Source organism: Wasmannia auropunctata, unplaced genomic scaffold (assembly GCF_000956235.1).
Source record: "Wasmannia auropunctata unplaced genomic scaffold, wasmannia.A_1.0 LD335989.1, whole genome shotgun sequence".
In the NCBI taxonomy this organism is placed as follows: domain Eukaryota; kingdom Metazoa; phylum Arthropoda; class Insecta; order Hymenoptera; family Formicidae; genus Wasmannia; species Wasmannia auropunctata.
Genome location: NW_012026901.1, coordinates 259,518 through 278,640, shown reverse-complemented (window position 1 = coordinate 278,640; position 19,123 = coordinate 259,518). Strand labels below are relative to the sequence as shown.

Here is a 19,123-nt window from a genome sequence, read left to right as displayed (position 1 = left end):
ATATTAAAATAATTAGCTCGATTGATCATTAACATTTAATATCGACTGACATTTAATCTTATCCTGAAGGGAATCAAGTTTCGAATTAAATTTCCTTTCGTACGCTATTTCATATTTTAACATGCAGCAAAGAACAATTGTTTCTTTTTACTTTAATACTCGCAGTTTCTCTGAAGCAGAAAAATCCTCCGATCGTATTGTGAAACTGTAGATACATTTCGTATACACAGTAGCTTTGCCTTTTAATTTTTAGTGCACGGCAGTTCCAGCAATTTTCCCCCCGCGTGCGTCATTCACCCTCGGGTCCAATAAACGGCGCGCTTTACGAGCAGCGCTAATTTCGCAACCAGTAGCTGCGCTACTAGAGGTGGCTATAGCCATGAACGCATTTAGTTCTGGGTCACATCTGAGTGCATCTGGCCCCCCCCCCTCTGCCTTCATCTGTTCCCCTCACTCTTCTGTTCTCCCTCCGAAAGCACGAGTGCTGCATAGTGCGATTTTTGTGAGCGCGAAATCGTCATTTCCAAACGATGGAAGTGAACGCCCCTTCATCGTTTCTTCGTCGTCGGCCGCGCTTTTTCAGACCGATTAGCAATTACCCGCCAAGACCGAGAGGCCGACTCGGTGCGCCTTTACTCGCGATATAAAAGCCGCGGCGCTCGGATACGCGATTTGCGCAACCCCGCGGCCAAACACGACTCCGTTGCATTTCTCGCAAGTGCAGTGTATAGTCCGCCCGCGGAACCAACCCCGCGCGCGTGGACGTGGATACGTCGTGCGGTGGAATCGTTGCAAAACCAGGAAAGTTTAACGATTCTCATTATTTTGTTACGTCTCACGCTTGCTCCGTTCGGATCAGATGAACAACAGAGAGAGGAAACGAGAGAGAGAGAGAGAGAGAGAGAGAGAGGAACGGAGATGGACGCGTGTTTGCCCGATGCAGTGGGCCGCGCGCGCGAGAAATATTAATGCAGCCAACGCTCACGTTGCATCGCGCACAGCAATGCCCGGGGGAGTATTCGCGAACGAGACCTTTAAAACAAGCCGCTAAATATTTCAGAAACATGATATCAACATATCGGAAAGGGAGAAACAATAAATTTATATTTATCGACAATTCATTCAATTTTTTATATAACAATACGTAAACACGAGTAGAGCTGTAAAGCGATATTTAAAAAAAAAAGATAAATAATAGACAAGCAAAAGTATGTGAATATAATAACACGAAAATATGTCGCCGCGCATTTTTTTACCTAATCGTGTATAATTTTCATGCGATTACGTTATATTGCGCGATTTCTTATTAGCACCGTGCAGGTGCAATCTGTGCAATTTGATTAGATAATTGACACACGCGGATAAAATCTACAAAAAAATCGAAAATTCACGTTCCCCGTTCGCTTATGCACCACTGCGCCGCTGTTCGAACGCGCTTTCCCCCGCGGAAAACGCGTATTGCTGCAATTTGTGCATCGCTGCACTCGATAAACCGATCTCCCGCGGTACGAAACAGTTCTCGCTTGTAATGCATAATACGTTAATCGGATCATTATGTCCTCCACACGTTTCATCTTTTATTACTACTACTTGCTTTTTCGATTCGCACAACAGATAAAAATATTTGTTTAAAAAAGAGATAGAATAAATGTCAGCGTACAAAAAACATCCGAAAATCGAGAATTGGGAAATTTATGCTAGCCCTTAACGTTAACCTTATGAGCAACTTTATGTCGTTCTCTTATGCACTTTTTCTGAAGAATGAGCATACGTTTAGGTAAAAAGGCAAAAACTACAAACTCTTTCCGGACACCGCAATAGCGGCAATTACGCGATATAGCAGCTAATTATCTATTCTCGTCCATTATCTCTTCCTGCGCGCCGACAGTCAATCGCGAAAACGCAGTCGGCTGACAAGGCATAACTCTAAATAAAGTGAATGTCGCAATTCGCGGCAAATAGACGCGCGAATCATCGGGTGAATCATCCCATCGGCGAGTCACGATTTACGCGTCCGACCATGAAAACCGAGATTGAAACGGTCTAGCGAGTGAACGAAATAGACAAACGAATACGCGAATATACGCGAAGATATCGCGCTAAATCTTTTCCTCGTTCCTCCAATTTTCGCGGATGCAATCTCAGTGCAATGGATATTCGAATATATCGCTCGTTATTAACCGCCGCATTTACCGACGTTCTTGTGTAATGTTGCATTGTGTTCCCTTTGTAGAAACGCGACTGTGCTATTGCGCAGAGAAGCGATTTCGCACGATAGCGCGAACGCGATCGTGCACCAAGAACGCGCGGGAATACGCGCGAATAATCGCTGATGAGAAAAAAATCATTTAGACAGGTGAGACCTCTTTTACGTAAGATTGATATTACATAAAGTACTTTCATTGTAAACGATCACAATGAAAAAACGGAGATTCATCACTTTTAATTGAGTTTAAATTGTACACGATTTAAATTCATATACAGCAGAAAATAGAAAGCACATACACATATACATATATATATATATTTTTTTTTATTTATTGTACGTATATCTTAAATTTTGTTGCGGTGAATGTTATATTGATTTTTAAATTGTAAAGATAAATTGGTACATATTATATATATATATGTATATAAAATTTTCAATTTTTATTTAAAAAAAACTAATAACGAAATACTGTTTGTTCTTCATGAAGTTCACCACGAAATTTACTTTGCCTATATCTCATAAAATCTTCGAAAAAAGTAGATAGTAAAAAGACTATTTTTATCGCAGATAATGATTGTAGCAGATTATTCAGGGCTTTAGTGCTGAAAGAAAGGTGATTACAAACGCTGAAATTAATGAAGAACGGTAATCATCCCGAGCGCGATTTCATTATGCGGCCAGTTGTTCAGAATAATGTTTAATGAAATGAGGTCAGGGCAAATTATCGTAAATTTTTAAAAATCGTAATGTTGTAAGAAAAGAAATTAAGCAATTGTCAATAAATTTATATAATCGCAAATATATGTATATGCTTAAATCAATAATTAATACTGGCAAATCGACGATAAATAAATGTAAATAATAATTAATACTTATTTGATATATATTATTAATTAATTAATAATTAATAAATAATAATTATATAAAATACATATGAATAAATAAGAGTAATGATTGCATCAATTCGATCTTCAATAAAGACCTCTAAATTCCAGCTGCATAATCGTATACAATATTTTTAGATATAAGGAATGAACAGTTATAAAAAAATCTTCAAATGCATTCGCTAAATCGTGATCTTGATCGATCGACCGGAATGCCAATTGATGACTCGTTTTCATCAAACGCAACGTGCAATGTCGATCAGTTTTTATGTCTGCCGAGCCAAGACAACTGCTCCATATTCCCATCCAAGGATGGCCATTAAAAGAATCTTAAACTTCGCTAAAAACTCTCAAGAATCTTACAAACTTTTGCACTCAATTTATAATTAATACAAGACTTTTAGAGATAAAAAAGTAGGAGAGAGAGAAGATCATTCTCTCTCTATAAAACTTATAAGTATACTATATGTAAACATTAAAAATCAGATATATAACGTAGAAGGCAGACGTTTAAAAATATAAAAAAATATTTATTAAAAACACAAATTAATATTAATATGTCAATGGAATTACGTTCTCTCAAATTTTCTTTCCGTCCAATTTTCAAAATCGTTCGACCGAATCTCGTCAACGATTCCTCGCGTCCATCCATTTTTTTCGATCAGATATAATAATTACGCTGATTCTTCTTCTTCCGCTCCGGGACATCCGCTTCGCCTTCGCGAACATAATTAAATGATTAAAGCTTGACCAGGTTTGAGGGCGTAGCCGCCCCCGGGCGGCGTGGAAGTTTACTTTCTAGGCGAGAGTGACTCTGTCGCATTCGCTCGCGTTCCTCGCAGATATGGGAATCCACGTTAGCCGTCGGGGATCGTGGCGCAATTGCCATCCTTGGACGCGAATCTAGAGCAACACGCTCGACGTGCTCGACGTGCTGGAAACTGACCTGACTTATCGGCTTGGGAGACCGTAATCCCGATCGATGGATCAAACGAAATTTTATACATATACATATATATGTGTAAATATTAGAAACGAAATATTATTAGATTCATAGTATTCTTGTTGCATATATTTTATAATAAATCGATATTTATAAATAAAATAATTTATATATTTCCTCAGTAAGGAAAACAAAAGAAAATCTTTCAGTTCAGAGGTTTCTGTGCGATTATTATCGCAGGTGATTGATACAGACACGATACAGAAGCGTGTAAGAACGCGAAAGACACGAGTCAGTCCAATTCTCGAATAATAGAAGCCATAAATCTTCGTCTTCGAGAACACAAAGTATGTCTGAATGAAAAAGCTTCGCGGAATGACAACACTATTTGTAAGCAAACCGGGGTCAAGATAATTCAATAAATTATCAATGTCCTCGTTCGACTCTTTATAATTTAAAAAAACGGCCAGCAGTTCCGCAAATTGGAGGACGATCGAGAATGACCAGACAAGCCCGTTTCAAACGACCTATAATATCAAACTGAATTCCATACATTTTTTCTTTATGCATATAATTAATTATATGATCAAAATTCCAATTAAATTTGACAATCATATCGGAAAGGGGTAGGTTTAATTATTCCGCCGCGAATTGTAAGAGATCTAGAATGGAATTCAGCGCGCCCGAGTGACATCTAATTGCGCCAGAATGTCCAGCAATGACTTTGAGAGCGACAAACATGGGAAAATGATGCTTCTTATTCGCGCGAAATAACACGTTCTCCATGTGACGAAATGGGTGGTGCTATCCAATACCCTTCACTCGCGGAGTACTTCGAATCGCGCGCCGTGCAAATGACAGCGATTTATTGCGAGCGCTATTCACTCGCGTGGAGAAACATTACCGCACCGTGCAATCCATCCACGCTCTGTAAAAATAAAATACGAGAGCCAGGGAAATGCAAACCTGACCTTATTCTAATCAATATCGAAGTTCGAGCGGGATATAAAAATTTTATGAAATTCGCTGAATTTTATCCGGTAATTTCATAATAATTAACAACAACAATGTACAGAAAATGTGCAGGTGGATAATTTTCCCTTAATTCTGACAATTATTTATTACAATCGAATTTTATTTTTAATATGTTTTTGCATACATTTATACGACGGGGATTATTTATACGGGAACAAAAGTGCTAATGACGCGGAAATACCGTATATGAAAATATGAAAGCACGGTCCCGAAAATGCGCAGCCAAGTGCAACGGAACATCATAATTCTCACGGAAGTGATTTATTTCGCATTTTCTGCGAGCCCCATCGCTATACGAAACGCATTCGCGAGCGATCACATGATGTATAAGCTAAAACTGTATGTACAAGCTGGACGCGCGTGCACACACACACACACACACACACGTGCAAACTTTCCTCGCGAAAGCGTGGCGTTGGCGATCGAAAGAGAACCGTATTACCCGTATCCCGGAAGAAAACGTGTGCCGTCGATTACCGCAATCCAGAAGCGCGTCGTAAAAGTCATTAAACAGTTCGTAACCAAATTGCGTCGTTCTCTCCGCCACCACCCCGCCCCGAGTCGACCCACGTACATACATACGAGATATATCTAGCAAGAGCATTATGCATACCGCGTTTCCTGCATTCGAAAAATCATGCCGCGAAAGGGATAAGAACCGACGTGTTATTACACGTCGCTAATCTTCCTGTCGGGCGCTTTTGCAGATTGATAATTATTATCGGGTTCGGCTGCGATATTGCCGCGGTAACGGTTTCAACGCGATACGATACAGATATGTAGAAAACGTAACTGGCCTATTACCATTACATTCTAACGACATTATAACGTTTCTATATATTTCTATAAGATACAGTTAACATATTGATAAATTCTAAGGATATAAGGAATGTCATTAGCACATTCCTTATTCGCGCGCTTCGAGGTACTTCGACGCGAGTGAAGGGTATAATACATTTCGTAATCTGTAATCATGTTAATCGATAACTACGGGCGATAAGAGATCTCTTCCCTTTTGTACATTTCGCTGTTAAATTTAATCATTATTAAAAGTTGCGATCTGAAAGAAAGGAAGATTCCTTGTAATTTTCAGTTAGAGTATTAGAAATTCGGGAGAGATTATGTCGGAGAGATATAAACCAGAGATAGAGCAGAGGAATCTCCTTTCTATTGGCACGAGGCCCGGGTTGCAAAACGATCGTGTCGCCGTGGCGCCGGATAACGCGATCCGTATAGCAACACGTTTTTCAGAACAACTATTATTTTTGGAAAGTAGCCACAACACACACCTCCTTTCTTAACGTATTCCCGCGGCGGGAATTTCTACGTCACGGAAACCGCGCGGCGATGTTTAAAGAGAACCCGAAGGGGGAACGTTTACCTACATGACCGATCTCTCGCTGTAACCGCCGGACGTACGCATGATTTATTCCCGACAAACCGCGAGATCGACATGGACTTTTCAGATATTCGCGCGCTACAGCGCGAATGAGATCGATAAATAATTCTCGCTTTAAGCTCCTCGGTTCCTGAAAGCTTCAAATTATATTAAGTATTTATTAATGTTAATATATGATTTCGGTATTAAATCCATTTTTAGGCGATTCATAAATCACGTTAGAATTTTTAGAATGGCTATTATTAATAATTCTATTTAATTCTAAACAATTCTATATAATTTTATGTGTCGTGCAAGAAAAAAATAAAAGAATCAGACTGCATAATAAAATGTATAATAAGATACATACATGTATCTTACACATGGCGCGTATAAAATTATAAATAGAATTTTGTAATAGTAGGTACAATCTTAAAATCTGACGCGATTGTACATCGTCTAAGCTTATCTAATAAAGATATCTATCTTTTTTACGAAATAAAAGCAAGAGATCTTAAGATCTAATCATAAAATCCTTTGTATTATATGTAAACGGTCTATTTTTATTCTTATTTTTCAATACAATACAAGAAGTATTTAAAGAATCAGAATGCATACGCATATAAAAAAATGTAATAAAAGGCACGCATGCATTAAAATATGTATATGGCGTGTAAAATTATAAATAGAATTCTATAGAATAAAATCTTGAAATCTGACGCGAATCATAGATCATCTAAACTCTAAAGCTTTAATCTAATAAAAATATCTCTTTCTTTTATCAAGCAAAAACAATTATGATCAACTCATAAAATCCTTTATATTATAATTATGATCGGTCTTCAGCTTTATTTTTTAATATGTCTCAATTAACAAATAGTCCTAATTCTGAACAAGAAATAGAAATCCAATGTTATTAAGCCATTTATTCGTCTTCACTTTTATAATCGCCACATTCAGAGAGAGGAGAAAATAAGGTGATTAATTAAACGAATGCGTAACCGCCAATCAAATCTGAAGTAATTAGCCAAGGAAATCGTAATAGCGTCAACGCTCCTCCGCAGTTACATAAACATTTTTGCCATTAACATTCATCATGTAACATTCTATCTATATTTGAACGCACATTTGAAATATCTTAAAAATGTGTTTATAGGAAATATACGACCGCTCATGCAAGTAGCCCAAGATAACTTATTATCATACTAATTGTCTCTTTGCAATCGCGCCACACGCTGACAGGTTTCCTGCCGTCCTTTTACACGTCCTTTCTCTTATTATTTACTACTAGCAGATTTTATATTTTAACATATATTAAACGCCACGCCTACTTTTGCTACGAGATCTCTCGATCTCGATAAACAGACGATTATAATTAATAAAACGAACAAACAGAATACAAATATAATAATTATATATCTATTGCACAAATCGGCATCTTTAGCTATATTCGTAAACAACAGAACAAACAAGATTGCAATCGCCAATCGGCATTTATAAAAGTGTTTGTAATAAAAACAAATAAATAATTATACAGTTCTCCGAAAAACAGATTTGTAATATCCCCTACCTTCGTCATTTTACACGAATGTCGAACACTCTGATCCCCGCGTTCCCCGCACAGGCCGCACATGTCGAGCAGCCGAGTTACGATTACATAATGAGAAAACGGGACTGCCCGCGCTCTCTGGTGATGTCGATTCGTACCAATTGGTCGCCGACAGAGGGTACAATTGGTACGTTATACAAGAAAATCTAATAATAACACGTATATATATTACATATTATAATAACAGATATGCGTATGTACTAAATTATCAAATGGTTTTACCTTTTTTACTATTAAAAAAAAAAAGAAGACAAACATAATAAAAAAAAAAAAAAAACAATATACTAAACTTTTGTTAATTGAACAAATTCTGTTTACGATGTCTGACGATATTATATTATACATATAAGTAGCAATATTTATCAAGATAAATCCATGCTTTTGTATTTTTTTTATAATAAAAAAAAGAATAACAACAGACTGTAAAAAAGAGAAAAGAAAACTGTATATAGTAGCAAGGAAGATAAGATTAATTAAATAAAATGATAAAGACTGATGTGCTATCTTCTCTCTCTCTCTTACTCTCTCTCTCTCTCTCTCTCTCTCTCTCTCTCAAGTCAGTCCGGATGTAACTCTCCGCGAGAGGTCTCCACAATTTCTCCTTATTATTTTATATACATATACAATGTATATAAGAATTGATACTATTGATAGATATATGTATATATATATGATTTAGGTTATGAAGTCATGTATTCTGGCAAATCTAGTATCATTGCGTAGCGCTCGTTGATAATGACGTTTAATAGCTCGAGCGTCCGTTTAACGACAAGTATATCGGCGTGAAGGAATCGCCCAATAAAGGGCGACATCCGTCGTTAAATCACGCGGCTCGACGGGACTGGACGGGAAAATTTTATACGCTCGCCGCCTCCGCTATGCGACAGTACACACATTGATGATCGAACGAGGACGTGCAAAATATTAGGAATTATTAGTGATGGCGTTGACACCAGATTTTCCTATCTCGAATGGACTGCATATCTTTGATTCCGGACATTCCGGCTTTCTTTTCCCCTCGAGCATGGACGTATGTTTTGTTTAAATGCAAAAAAAAATACTTTGGTTAAGAGACAAACTTATTTTGCTCTTGCATAACGCGCTTTCTTATATTTTTATAGTACTTTTGATAGCTTTTAACTTGTAATATTAAGAATTAAGACAAATTCAGCCTTGTCTCTTAGTTTTTTCCAACAAGTATAGTTAACCTCTAAAGAGTTAACCTCTAAATGATTTTTTTTCTAGTTTTTTTGAAAATTTTTATTCTAAGAAAAAAATATGTGTTTAACACATAATCATCAGATGTAAAATATGATATTAATTTTCACGGTCTTCTAAAGGTTATGGGAATAATTTAAAATATATTAATCGCTACTGCAGGAAAATACTGAAGGATGCACGAATGAATCGGAATCTGACCAGGACTGTCCAGAAATTTCTAATATTCCCTGGTTGGAGAGACCGAAAGAATGGACTTACACAATGAGAAGACACATGCAGGTAATTATGTCAAGTTGAGGCAGTATACAGAATATTTACAAAATGTTTCATTAAACTTCACCAACAAGTCTGTTAATTCTATTGATGAACAAATGTCATACATATAAATGTCGATCTACAAGTCTACTTTTTTTTAGTTATAAAACTTTGAAGTTTAAATAAAAAATGAGTATGCATGTATTTTCTTGTTCATTTTTACAAAAAAATATATGTCTTTAATTTATTATATAAAATATGTATATTTAATATATATAATATATCATTAATTTAATGTAATAACTGTATCTACTGTGCATTACAGGAGGTGGTGCCTGGTGTGTTTCTTGGTCCATACAGTGCTGCCAGTCGCTCTAAAATGCAATCTTTGCTTGAACATGGAATAACACATATAGTTTGTGTTAGGCATGCTATTGAGGCGAACCTTATAAGGCCAAACTTTCCGAACACCTTCAAGTATGTGGTCTTAATAGATTGTCAATAGTCGCTTAACAAAAAAAAGAATGGTTCTGAAAACTTAAGTTCTAATTTCTGATTTTTTAAATACTATTTTTATGATATTTTTAATTGTTGATTTTATCATAAGTCTTTCTTATATTATTCTAATTTTACTATTAGCATCATATTTTTATAATGATATGTCAGGATTTAATTACTTGTCAATCAATGTTCTTCAAATTTTTCTTCAAATTTTATGATTTATATGTACCTAATTATACTTCGCATACTTATATATTTTATATAGATACCTAGTCTTGGAGATAGCCGATACAATAATGGAAAATATCATTCAACATTTCAAAAAGGTGAAGGCATTCATTGATGAAGCCTTGAGTTCGAACGGCCGTGTCCTGGTTCATGGAAATGCTGGTATATCGAGATCCGCTGCATTGGTCTTAGCATATGTTATGCAAACATATGAAGTTTCACAAATGTAAGACTTTTCCTTTCCATAAAACAACTTTTATATATCGTTATATATACATATATATTATACAAAATTCTGTAATTACATTTCTATTTACTGAATTACAATATCGAAAAATCTTTATACAAGCGTATATTTATTTTAGGCGCGCATACTCTATAGTGCAGCAAAGAAGATTCTGTATAAATCCGAACGAAGGTTTTATGAACCAACTAAGAGAATATGAGCCCATATACCAGGCGGAGAAAACGCTGAGAAATGATCAACATTATTTGGAAGTTCAACGTAGCAAGCGAACAATTCATCAGATTGAAATGGATAATCGATCGCAAGATAGGGCCGAGAACATAATGAATAGTTGGTGATAATTTATAGAAAATGAGAAGAAGAGTTGAAGTTACCAATCATCTCTCCTCCTCATATTAGATCGGATAAATAAAATTATTTTCCTTTTTTTTTAGCTGAGTTCTCTGCACTTTCCTCTTCAATTCTCATTTTCATTTTATTTCTCCTATTCTTTCGTCGTTTTAATTAAATGAAAATATATGCATAGTACGGCGAAAAAAGACAAACTTAGCTAAATCTTAACATCACTGTTAATAGTATTTTAGCAACGACTGACGTTTAACTCGATTAAAATTAATGGATTAGATTAATTTTACTATTCATTAATTTTGAAAACTTCTACTTGATTTTTCGTTTTATAACTATTTTAAGATAATAAAATAGTTTAAAATTGTCAAAGCAATACATCTGACAAAAGAAAATACTTAATAAAATATGAATAAAAGATACTCACGGATTTCCGTATTGTTTCACGCATTTTTTATTTATCCATATCTATATCCATATTTTATAATTATTAAAACCAGGATATTTAAAAAGTATACAAATATGTAGCTATACTAACAACTTTTTATATTTTTATTTCATTGTTATTTATTTTTCTTATCGATGTTTTAGTAATAGGTATTTGAAATTACTTTATCTAGAAAATGGCACATTTATAAAAATACAATCTTTAATATTGTTCTCTATTTCGCAATTGTTGAAAAAATATCTTTCGAATCACTTGACTTTGGCTGGAAATTCTATGCATACTATTTTTTCGTCTTTTTCACTCACAAACTCCCACTTAATAGAAACGCTCACCTAGAAAATAATAACAAATTTTTAATTGCATGTATAATTTAATAATAATTTTATTGCATATAAGACATTTTTAACGGCTACGTCATTGAAAAGATATAAATTAAAAATTCCATTCAAATTATATCCTAATACGAATAAAATCTAAATAAACTTGAATCTAAAAAAACCGAAATATATATAAAAATTAAATATAAATTATTTACCGAAGGAAACTTCTTCTGCACAAACATCGTAGTCGTGTAATGATATTCTTGATCCTTGTGTAAAGGACATTCGATCCCATCATCAGGATCCTTGCATGCGTCAGGCTTGTTTAATGGAAAAGGTACCGGAACGTCGATTAGTACGCCGTATACACGTACATTCATTTGCGAGATATCATTGTCTGCAAAAAAAATACAAAAAATAGACATCGTAATTATATAAAATGATCAGTGCTAATAAAAATATTGATAAATAATATTATAGATTTTAATAAGTAATTTAAGCATTCAAATATTTTTAATATTAAAATCGAATTTTCACATAAATTGTATGTTTTAGACACAATTTTCATACTCACTAGGCGTGAATTTGATAGATATAGATGCGTTGGTACCGCGCACCAAGGCACATCTTTCATCAGACGTGCTGCACCCCGAAACCGATACCTCCGTGAATTTGCCTAACGTTGAACCTAAAATGAGATGGAATAAATATGAATAATTATGTTAAATCCCAAATATATTGAATCAAATAAACTTGAATGTATTAAACACGTATATTAGAATAACAGGTAACATAGAAAAATGTTATTATATGTCTATTAAATAATTTAGAAAGCAGATTGTCCTTAATTTTGCAATAATTGGACAAAATTGTGTTCAATTTTATTTGTAAAATTTTCATAGAAAATAATTAAAATATAATTAATAATTTTTTAGTTATTTTTTTATAATTATAGTAAAGACTGTTTTAAAAAAAGGTATATTAGTATTAAAATATTTAGATAATAAAATTTCAAGAATTAAAATTATATTTATTAATAAAATTTCATAAAAATTTATAATTTCTAATGGATAAGTTCCTTATATGTAGAAAAAATTTGTTATTGTTAAATAATAATACTTGGTCGAATCGATGACACTAGCGGCAATACATTTTGTACTTTGTCCTATATGTTTTTGTTATGCACTATTATCTCTGATAACTCAATTCTTATATAAAGTAGCTTAATTAAGCTTAAAAGGTGCATTTCTTTCTTTAATACGCTATAAAAATATGCGTCGTATACATTTCCTCATTCGAAATGCACGTATTACGAATTGATAACGTAATCAGACTTTCAGAATGGAGTACAAACACAACGCGATACGCAGCTTAATCAAGGAAAATAATATTTAATAAAAATTGATTGAATATTAATAATAAGAGATTTCTTTTTTTTTAATAGAAAATTAGTTATCGCATTTATATTTCCCTTTAAAATAAAAAAATGTATAATGTATAATAAATATAAAATTAAAATAATAAAAAGTAAACGGAACGGATTAAGCAACTAAAGGGAAAAACACATTATAATGTATTTTTAGTTTGAAATTGGAATAACAATGACTGTGAATCATGGCTATTTTTCCGCGATCGTGACATTTATTTAAAAACAGTGTGGATGTAAAACGATTATGCGTTTATCGTGACAGACATCCTTTCATATCGTAAAGAAAAGCTTGCCTTCTAGATCATATATCTATATCATATCACATATTGTTGAAACCTGAACTCGTTGAAATTAGATCTACTTGGTACTTAAACACATACATAGAGATTACACCTTCCTGCGTACTATCTACGACAGACGCTTAATAATTTATAGCTTTGAAGCCAAACAAAAAAAAAGATAAATTTTAGTGTTATACTTATTGTGAAAGAGAAGTGGACTTTTCCTTGTAATTTTTAAAAATAGTTCCAATTGCGGCATTCTGGATGGAACATTTGTAATTTTCAACGGTAACGTGATAAATAATTCTTTAAAAATTCGGCACTCTTTTAGCAATTTATTATCATAATTATCACCTATTAATTATCATCACGGGTTACAATTTTACGATGATTAATTAATTTAATTTTGTACATACTTGTTATAATTATAATTTCATAATTATAATTTCAATCTTCCTATCAAAATTTTAAACTTTTAAACGCGTGGCGAGCCAAAAACACATCTCTTCATCTAACGTAATTGTTGTTATCAACATTGCATTATTTTTCATTGCAAAATAATTTTCTGCCAGATCTATAAGGATAATAAAATACACACTCACCGCAATCAGCGAACTTAAAGGCGAGACAGGACGCGGAACAACACAGCACGTAGAAAAGTGCGAACGCGATAATCGTCACCCGGTTCATATTGCTGTTACTCATACGGCTTCCACGTAGCTATTAACGACCGCTTGGCGCTTGCTGCCGCTGCAGGCCTGCAGTTGTCTCAAAACATGCATCCCCATTCCCCGACCTCGACATCTAATATAAGAGAGCGCCTCCAATCGGTTAATTCTCGTTGCCGAGGTACCGATCGAGTTAACCGAAAGTTGAGTTATACATCTTTTAATTTCTTTTTTTTTAACACTTGAAATCTGCTTTTTTCATCGTCGAAGCTTTTTTATTTTATAATACTTTTTACTTTCCAGTATTTTATATAATAATATTTTGGGGAACAGATTTTTTTAAATAAAGAAACATAGAAAATTACGTGTCTAAATGAAGATAATAACAATTACCTTTATTTAGACACGTTAAAATGATATATATATGTTAATAAAATTAAAAATATTTTCCTTGTGTATTTCGGAGTATAAATCATCGACAGAAAAATGGTTCCTGCATTGTATTTCGCAGTAATAAAAGTAGAAAATATATAAAAATAGAAATCATCATGATACTTTTATCTTTGCGATAGATATGCTAAGCAACATATATGCAAAGTAACTAACTTAAATATTTTAAAATTAGAAGACAGTATTTTAAAAAATATCGCTAGAATATCAACAAAAATGCAAAAGTCAGAAATTTTTTTACTGTTTATTATTTCCACAATTTTAATTAGTGAAGTTTACGTCGACATGCATTAAAAATGCGGCAATATCCATTGTTTAAAAACTAACGTAGGTACATGTTCACGTGTTCGCGTATAACGTGTTCCTTAAACGCAATAATTTGTCATAACTCATATAATCATTTCAAAAATGCCATAGCTGATATTCCTATACAACCTTAGCTGGGAATTTTAAGCATATAAGCTTCTCGTCATTCTCGTTTTTAAATTCCCACAGAACATCCACGCTCAACTAAAAACACAGAATCGATTTAATGACAGAATAATTAAAATTTAAAATACAGTCAAACCTCGATAACTCGAAAACCACTCGAATTTTTTCCTTTAAAAGCCATTATAATCAAAAAATTATAAACTCTTATACTTCTATAAATTGAATTTTCATGTCAATTCTCTTTTATTCAAACTTTGATAAGTCGAAACATTTATAACTCGAAGATTTTTATAACTTCTCCCTTAAAATTTGAGTTATCGATATTCGACTGTATATATATTATTTATAAAAAAAAAATTTTAAACAAAAAGCTTATAAAAACCATATACGTATATATAATGCAAAGTTTAAAAGATGTAGATTAAATGTAGATTTAATAATGTAATTTAAAAAAAAAGAAAAGAAACAGATTGTGATTCAAAACGAAATTACCGCGGGAGTCGCCTTATCCAAAGTGAACGAAGCTTTGTATTCAGCCTCCTGATCTTTCTTTAAAGGACAATTGAGCCCCGAATCCGGATCTTTGCACACATCAGGTTTTTTCAGAGGAAAGGGTACAGGCACGTCCAATAAAACACCATAAGCATACGCTGTGACGTCCGTAATGTCTTTGCCTGTAAAAATATATGCATATGTTAATATATTTCTAATCGATATTTTATAAGTAAAAAATTATTATACCATCGTAAAATTTCAATTAAAAATTCTGAAAAAGATAGAATTCTGGGAATCAGTAATCATATATCTATATACTATATATATATCAATAACTATTTCTCTCAGGAATTTTTGTTTTTACTAAAGTTAAAAAGATATTAAAGTATAATTATTTTACTAACTTGGTGTAAATTTGGCAGATACGCGTATTTCATTGCCACGAGTCAAAATGCATTTGTCTTCAGACGTATCGCAGTTTGAAATTACGATTTCACCCAATTTGCCCACCTCCGAACCTAAAGATTTAAAACAGTAATTAAGCGTAATTAAGTATATGTACATTATGTATCACAAATAAATCAAGCAAATAATTTATATTAAAGACAAACTTAATTAGATGAGAATTATAAATGTTTATCCAAAACATGAATTTATAATTTATAAATTGAATTACAATAAATGACAAACTTTAATTAATCACACAAACGCATCGTGAACGCGCTCTTTTTATATTGCTGTAAGTACATCTCATAGTAATAGAAAGTTACGTGTAATCTGCAATGTAATTATATATAATCAGACGAGCATCCAAAGCATACATAATTAAATAGCTTAACGTGTAATGTTGCTAATAGCTTCCGGCATTACATTACATTCTTGATTAAGGACTCTCCGCCGTGTAAACATTCTCCTTCTTAATTAATAATTAATGGTAAAGGCCATTGATAATATTAGTCTGCAAAAATTTGCAGATGTAATGAGTTTAGGTGATTTTTATTAATTTTTGTTTGCTCGTTTCTTGTCTCTTTTACGTCATTTTTCTCAAAATTAAAACGCGATAATCAAATTTGGAAAATGGATTCATGTTCAGCAGGCAAAAATTAATAAAAATCATTACATCTGTAATGTAATCTACATAACATCCGCAAAAGAAACGTCGATTTTCGCAGGCTAGTTAGTTCGTGCTATTAACAACAAAAATCTTTGAACAATTTTACAATTTCTTATATCGCCATTAGTCAAATTTGATTATTATTGCATTTAGTATATTTCTTCGAAATTAATTTTAATAATTAAATTTTTTTAAGTGTAAACAATTCTTCGCTTTAAAGAATAATTTTGGAATCGAATTTTTTGCTTTACATGAAATAATTTTGAGTATTAACAATAGTTTTTATCAATGATTTATAACAAAAATTAAAGAGGACCAATATAATCAATTAAATATATAAAATATTTTTTAATATTCTCTGTACTTGATATAATCTATAGCTATAAATACATCGAGAAGATTATTAATTAAATTTTCTACAATTTTCGAACGTCTCATACATATATGTTAATCATTACATGTTTTCAAATATATTTATAAGTAAAAAATACATATTTTATATATTTATGTATCAGCGTTATAAAATTTCTTCATATGTTATAGACAATGCAAATTGCCACATTGAATAATAAACTAATGACTTTCATTAGTCCTGTTTATTTTAATTAATATAATTAACTAATTAATATATTAAATTAATAATATATACTCTTATTGAAGAAGTAAGACATCCTACTTCCCTAACATCCCTAGGGAAAAGTTTTTCAAAATTATTAGAAAGTATACTTACCGCAGTCCTCAAACTTGAAGGCAAAAGAGAACGTTATGCTGCACAGAACACATAATAGCGGAAAAGCGACACTGATCCGCGTCATGTTGTTTCCACGATTTTCACGCAAACATCAATGATGTCGCGTGCGATTCTCGCTTCAATTTATATAAACGTATCATTGCTTATCTAACACAAAAACGTAATTTATCTCATTACGTTAATGATAGACTATTATTATTGCAAATGGTTTTATAAACCGCAATTATCTCGAAATCCGGTTTAATAGGACTTTATAATTTCTCATTCATATGTGTTAAGAAATATAAAAGTATATTGACAAAAGACAACTTAAAAAAATAAAATATTTAATTAAAGTATATTGAGTTTTAGGATTCGATGTAGCAAAAGCAAAATAATGTATGAATTTAATTTATTCCAAAACGTTTGTACGCGTTCGTTCACCGGTCGAATCCTTGACTTCTCGTTATTCTCGAAATCGGTTATCTGCTATTCTATTTTGTTCGTGATTTTATTCTTAGAAATCAAAATTTTCTATCTGAATTTATCATTGCCCTTAATATACATGTTTGAAAATTGTTGTTCGAATTTTGCAACGAAAAGTTTAAATAAAAAAAATGTATCGTTGTCTGAAATTTATAATTTATATTTAATACAATACATATACGCATATATAATAAATAATAACCATTAGGAAAAAAAAATATCACAGGATATTCTGCAGCTCCAAAACTTATACAGAAAAGAATTAAGTTAAATGCCTGTTGCATTCATTTAAATCAATATGAATATCCATATAACGCCCGTTAGTGTATATTGTGTATAACTGTGTATCACGAATGAGCTATATATGAGCGTGTAATTCATAAAAATCTGATAACAATTGTCGCAAATGCACGTTCAACTTCAAGAGTCGATATAATCATTTTATTGGCTGGAATTCGAAGATCACTTAAGATTCAATTTAAGACGATCAATTTTAAATACAAGATTAAATTACGTTATCTGGGTATGAATATCGTCTTACAAATTTTTACATTATTTTTATTATTTATTATTAAGATAAATAATAAAAAAATGCAAATAAGAAAAAAAAATAAAAAAAATAAAAAAATAAATAAATAATTTTATTTTTTATTTTTTTTATTTTTATTTCTTTGTGTCGTTTTTATATCATTTTTAGTAAAATATATATTAAGAAGAAGTTTTATAATAAAAATGTTTAGTAAAACTTATCTGAAATAATCTTGAAGTCATCCAAGAGAAAAAAAATTTATATGTATATATACATATATATATAAATTTGTTTATGTATATATCATGTATAGATTAATTTTGTGAGAGAAAAAGAAAGAAAGCTCCCTCTTTGAAAAATGATTAGGCTGTCCGAAGCGTTCGTAATTAAATGATTGTTTAAAAATTATAGAAAATTGTTAACTTATTCAAATTTAACTGAATTTAACTACAAATATTTTTCAATATTTGCACAGATAAATAGTTAAACTTTAATGTTGCATTATAAGCTAATTGTACAAGTTTATGTTTGCAGTTGAAGAATGATGTTTATATCTTTTAATTATTCTCAAATTTAATGCATTTAACAGTTATTAAAATTTATTTAAACAAATTTATTTAAAATTAATATTATTAAAGATATTTTAACTTCAACATGAATAATTTATACTTTGTATAATAAACTTAACTATAATATTAGTCTTAAAATGTACTTATTCTTAGATTATAGTTTAATAGATTTTTTAAAAACACGTATAAAGTCTTCAGACAAACGCTTATTTAAATTTTTTTTAACTGTAGTTCTTGTAGTTCTTTTTTTAGTTCTCCTTCAAAAATTTATCAGAAAAATATGAAATTGGTATTTTTTATCATGCTTTATCTTAAAA

The 19,123-nt window shown here is 31.9% G+C and overlaps 3 protein-coding genes across 4 annotated transcripts; 1 reads left to right on the top strand and 2 right to left on the bottom strand.

The window, feature by feature from the left end:
- The first annotated feature begins 1,969 nt into the window (after positions 1–1,969).
- Positions 1,970–11,287, top strand: LOC105454020 (serine/threonine/tyrosine-interacting protein-like). 2 transcript variants are annotated; one of them, XM_011696337.1, is made up of 5 exons: positions 1,970–2,356; positions 9,439–9,558; positions 9,860–10,011; positions 10,301–10,489; positions 10,629–11,287. In XM_011696337.1, the coding sequence occupies exons 1-5, from the start codon at positions 2,333–2,335 to the stop codon at positions 10,846–10,848; spliced, it is 705 nt and encodes a 234-aa protein (XP_011694639.1). In that variant the 5' UTR covers positions 1,970–2,332; the 3' UTR covers positions 10,849–11,287. The 2 variants fall into 2 exon arrangements, with proteins under 2 accessions (XP_011694639.1, XP_011694638.1); XM_011696336.1 differs by lacking the exon at positions 1,970–2,356 and adding an exon at positions 8,711–9,088 and having other exon boundaries at positions 10,629–11,285.
- Positions 11,288–11,396: 109 nt separating this feature from the next.
- LOC105454019 (protein NPC2 homolog) lies at positions 11,397–14,070 on the bottom strand. Its single transcript, XM_011696335.1, has 4 exons — positions 13,936–14,070; positions 12,198–12,311; positions 11,839–12,020; positions 11,397–11,635 (listed from the first exon to the last, which is right to left on the bottom strand). The coding sequence occupies exons 1-4, from the start codon at positions 14,036–14,038 to the stop codon at positions 11,552–11,554; spliced, it is 483 nt and encodes a 160-aa protein (XP_011694637.1). The 5' UTR covers positions 14,039–14,070; the 3' UTR covers positions 11,397–11,551.
- A 606-nt stretch (positions 14,071–14,676) lies between these two features.
- LOC105454018 (protein NPC2 homolog) lies at positions 14,677–17,339 on the bottom strand. The gene is made up of 4 exons (XM_011696334.1): positions 17,223–17,339; positions 15,783–15,896; positions 15,376–15,557; positions 14,677–14,961 (listed from the first exon to the last, which is right to left on the bottom strand). The coding sequence occupies exons 1-4, from the start codon at positions 17,305–17,307 to the stop codon at positions 14,878–14,880; spliced, it is 465 nt and encodes a 154-aa protein (XP_011694636.1). The 5' UTR covers positions 17,308–17,339; the 3' UTR covers positions 14,677–14,877.
- Between the last annotated feature and the right edge of the window lie 1,784 nt (positions 17,340–19,123).

What these genes read in the sequence shown, in the direction of transcription:
- LOC105454018 (XM_011696334.1), bottom strand. Translation starts at nt 17,307, where the DNA reads ATGACGCGGATCAGTGTCGCTTTTCCGCTATTATGTGTTCTGTGCAGC. An exon ending in CTTCAAGTTTGAGGACTGCG is followed by an intron (nt 15,897 to 17,222) that starts GTAAGTATACTT and finishes TTAAATCTTTAG; the next exon opens with GTTCGGAGGTGGGCAAATTG. An exon ending in ATCTGCCAAATTTACACCAA is followed by an intron (nt 15,558 to 15,782) that starts GTTAGTAAAATA and finishes ATATTTTTACAG; the next exon opens with GCAAAGACATTACGGACGTC.
- LOC105454019 (XM_011696335.1), bottom strand. Translation starts at nt 14,038, where the DNA reads ATGAGTAACAGCAATATGAACCGGGTGACGATTATCGCGTTCGCACTT. An exon ending in ATCTATCAAATTCACGCCTA is followed by an intron (nt 12,021 to 12,197) that starts GTGAGTATGAAA and finishes TTTTTTTTGCAG; the next exon opens with ACAATGATATCTCGCAAATG. An exon ending in TGCAGAAGAAGTTTCCTTCG is followed by an intron (nt 11,636 to 11,838) that starts GTAAATAATTTA and finishes ATTATTTTCTAG; the next exon opens with GTGAGCGTTTCTATTAAGTG.
- LOC105454020 (XM_011696336.1), top strand. Translation starts at nt 8,999, where the DNA reads ATGGCGTTGACACCAGATTTTCCTATCTCGAATGGACTGCATATCTTT. An exon ending in AACTTTCCGAACACCTTCAA is followed by an intron (nt 10,012 to 10,300) that starts GTATGTGGTCTT and finishes TATTTTATATAG; the next exon opens with ATACCTAGTCTTGGAGATAG. An exon ending in ACATATGAAGTTTCACAAAT is followed by an intron (nt 10,490 to 10,628) that starts GTAAGACTTTTC and finishes TATTTATTTTAG; the next exon opens with GCGCGCATACTCTATAGTGC.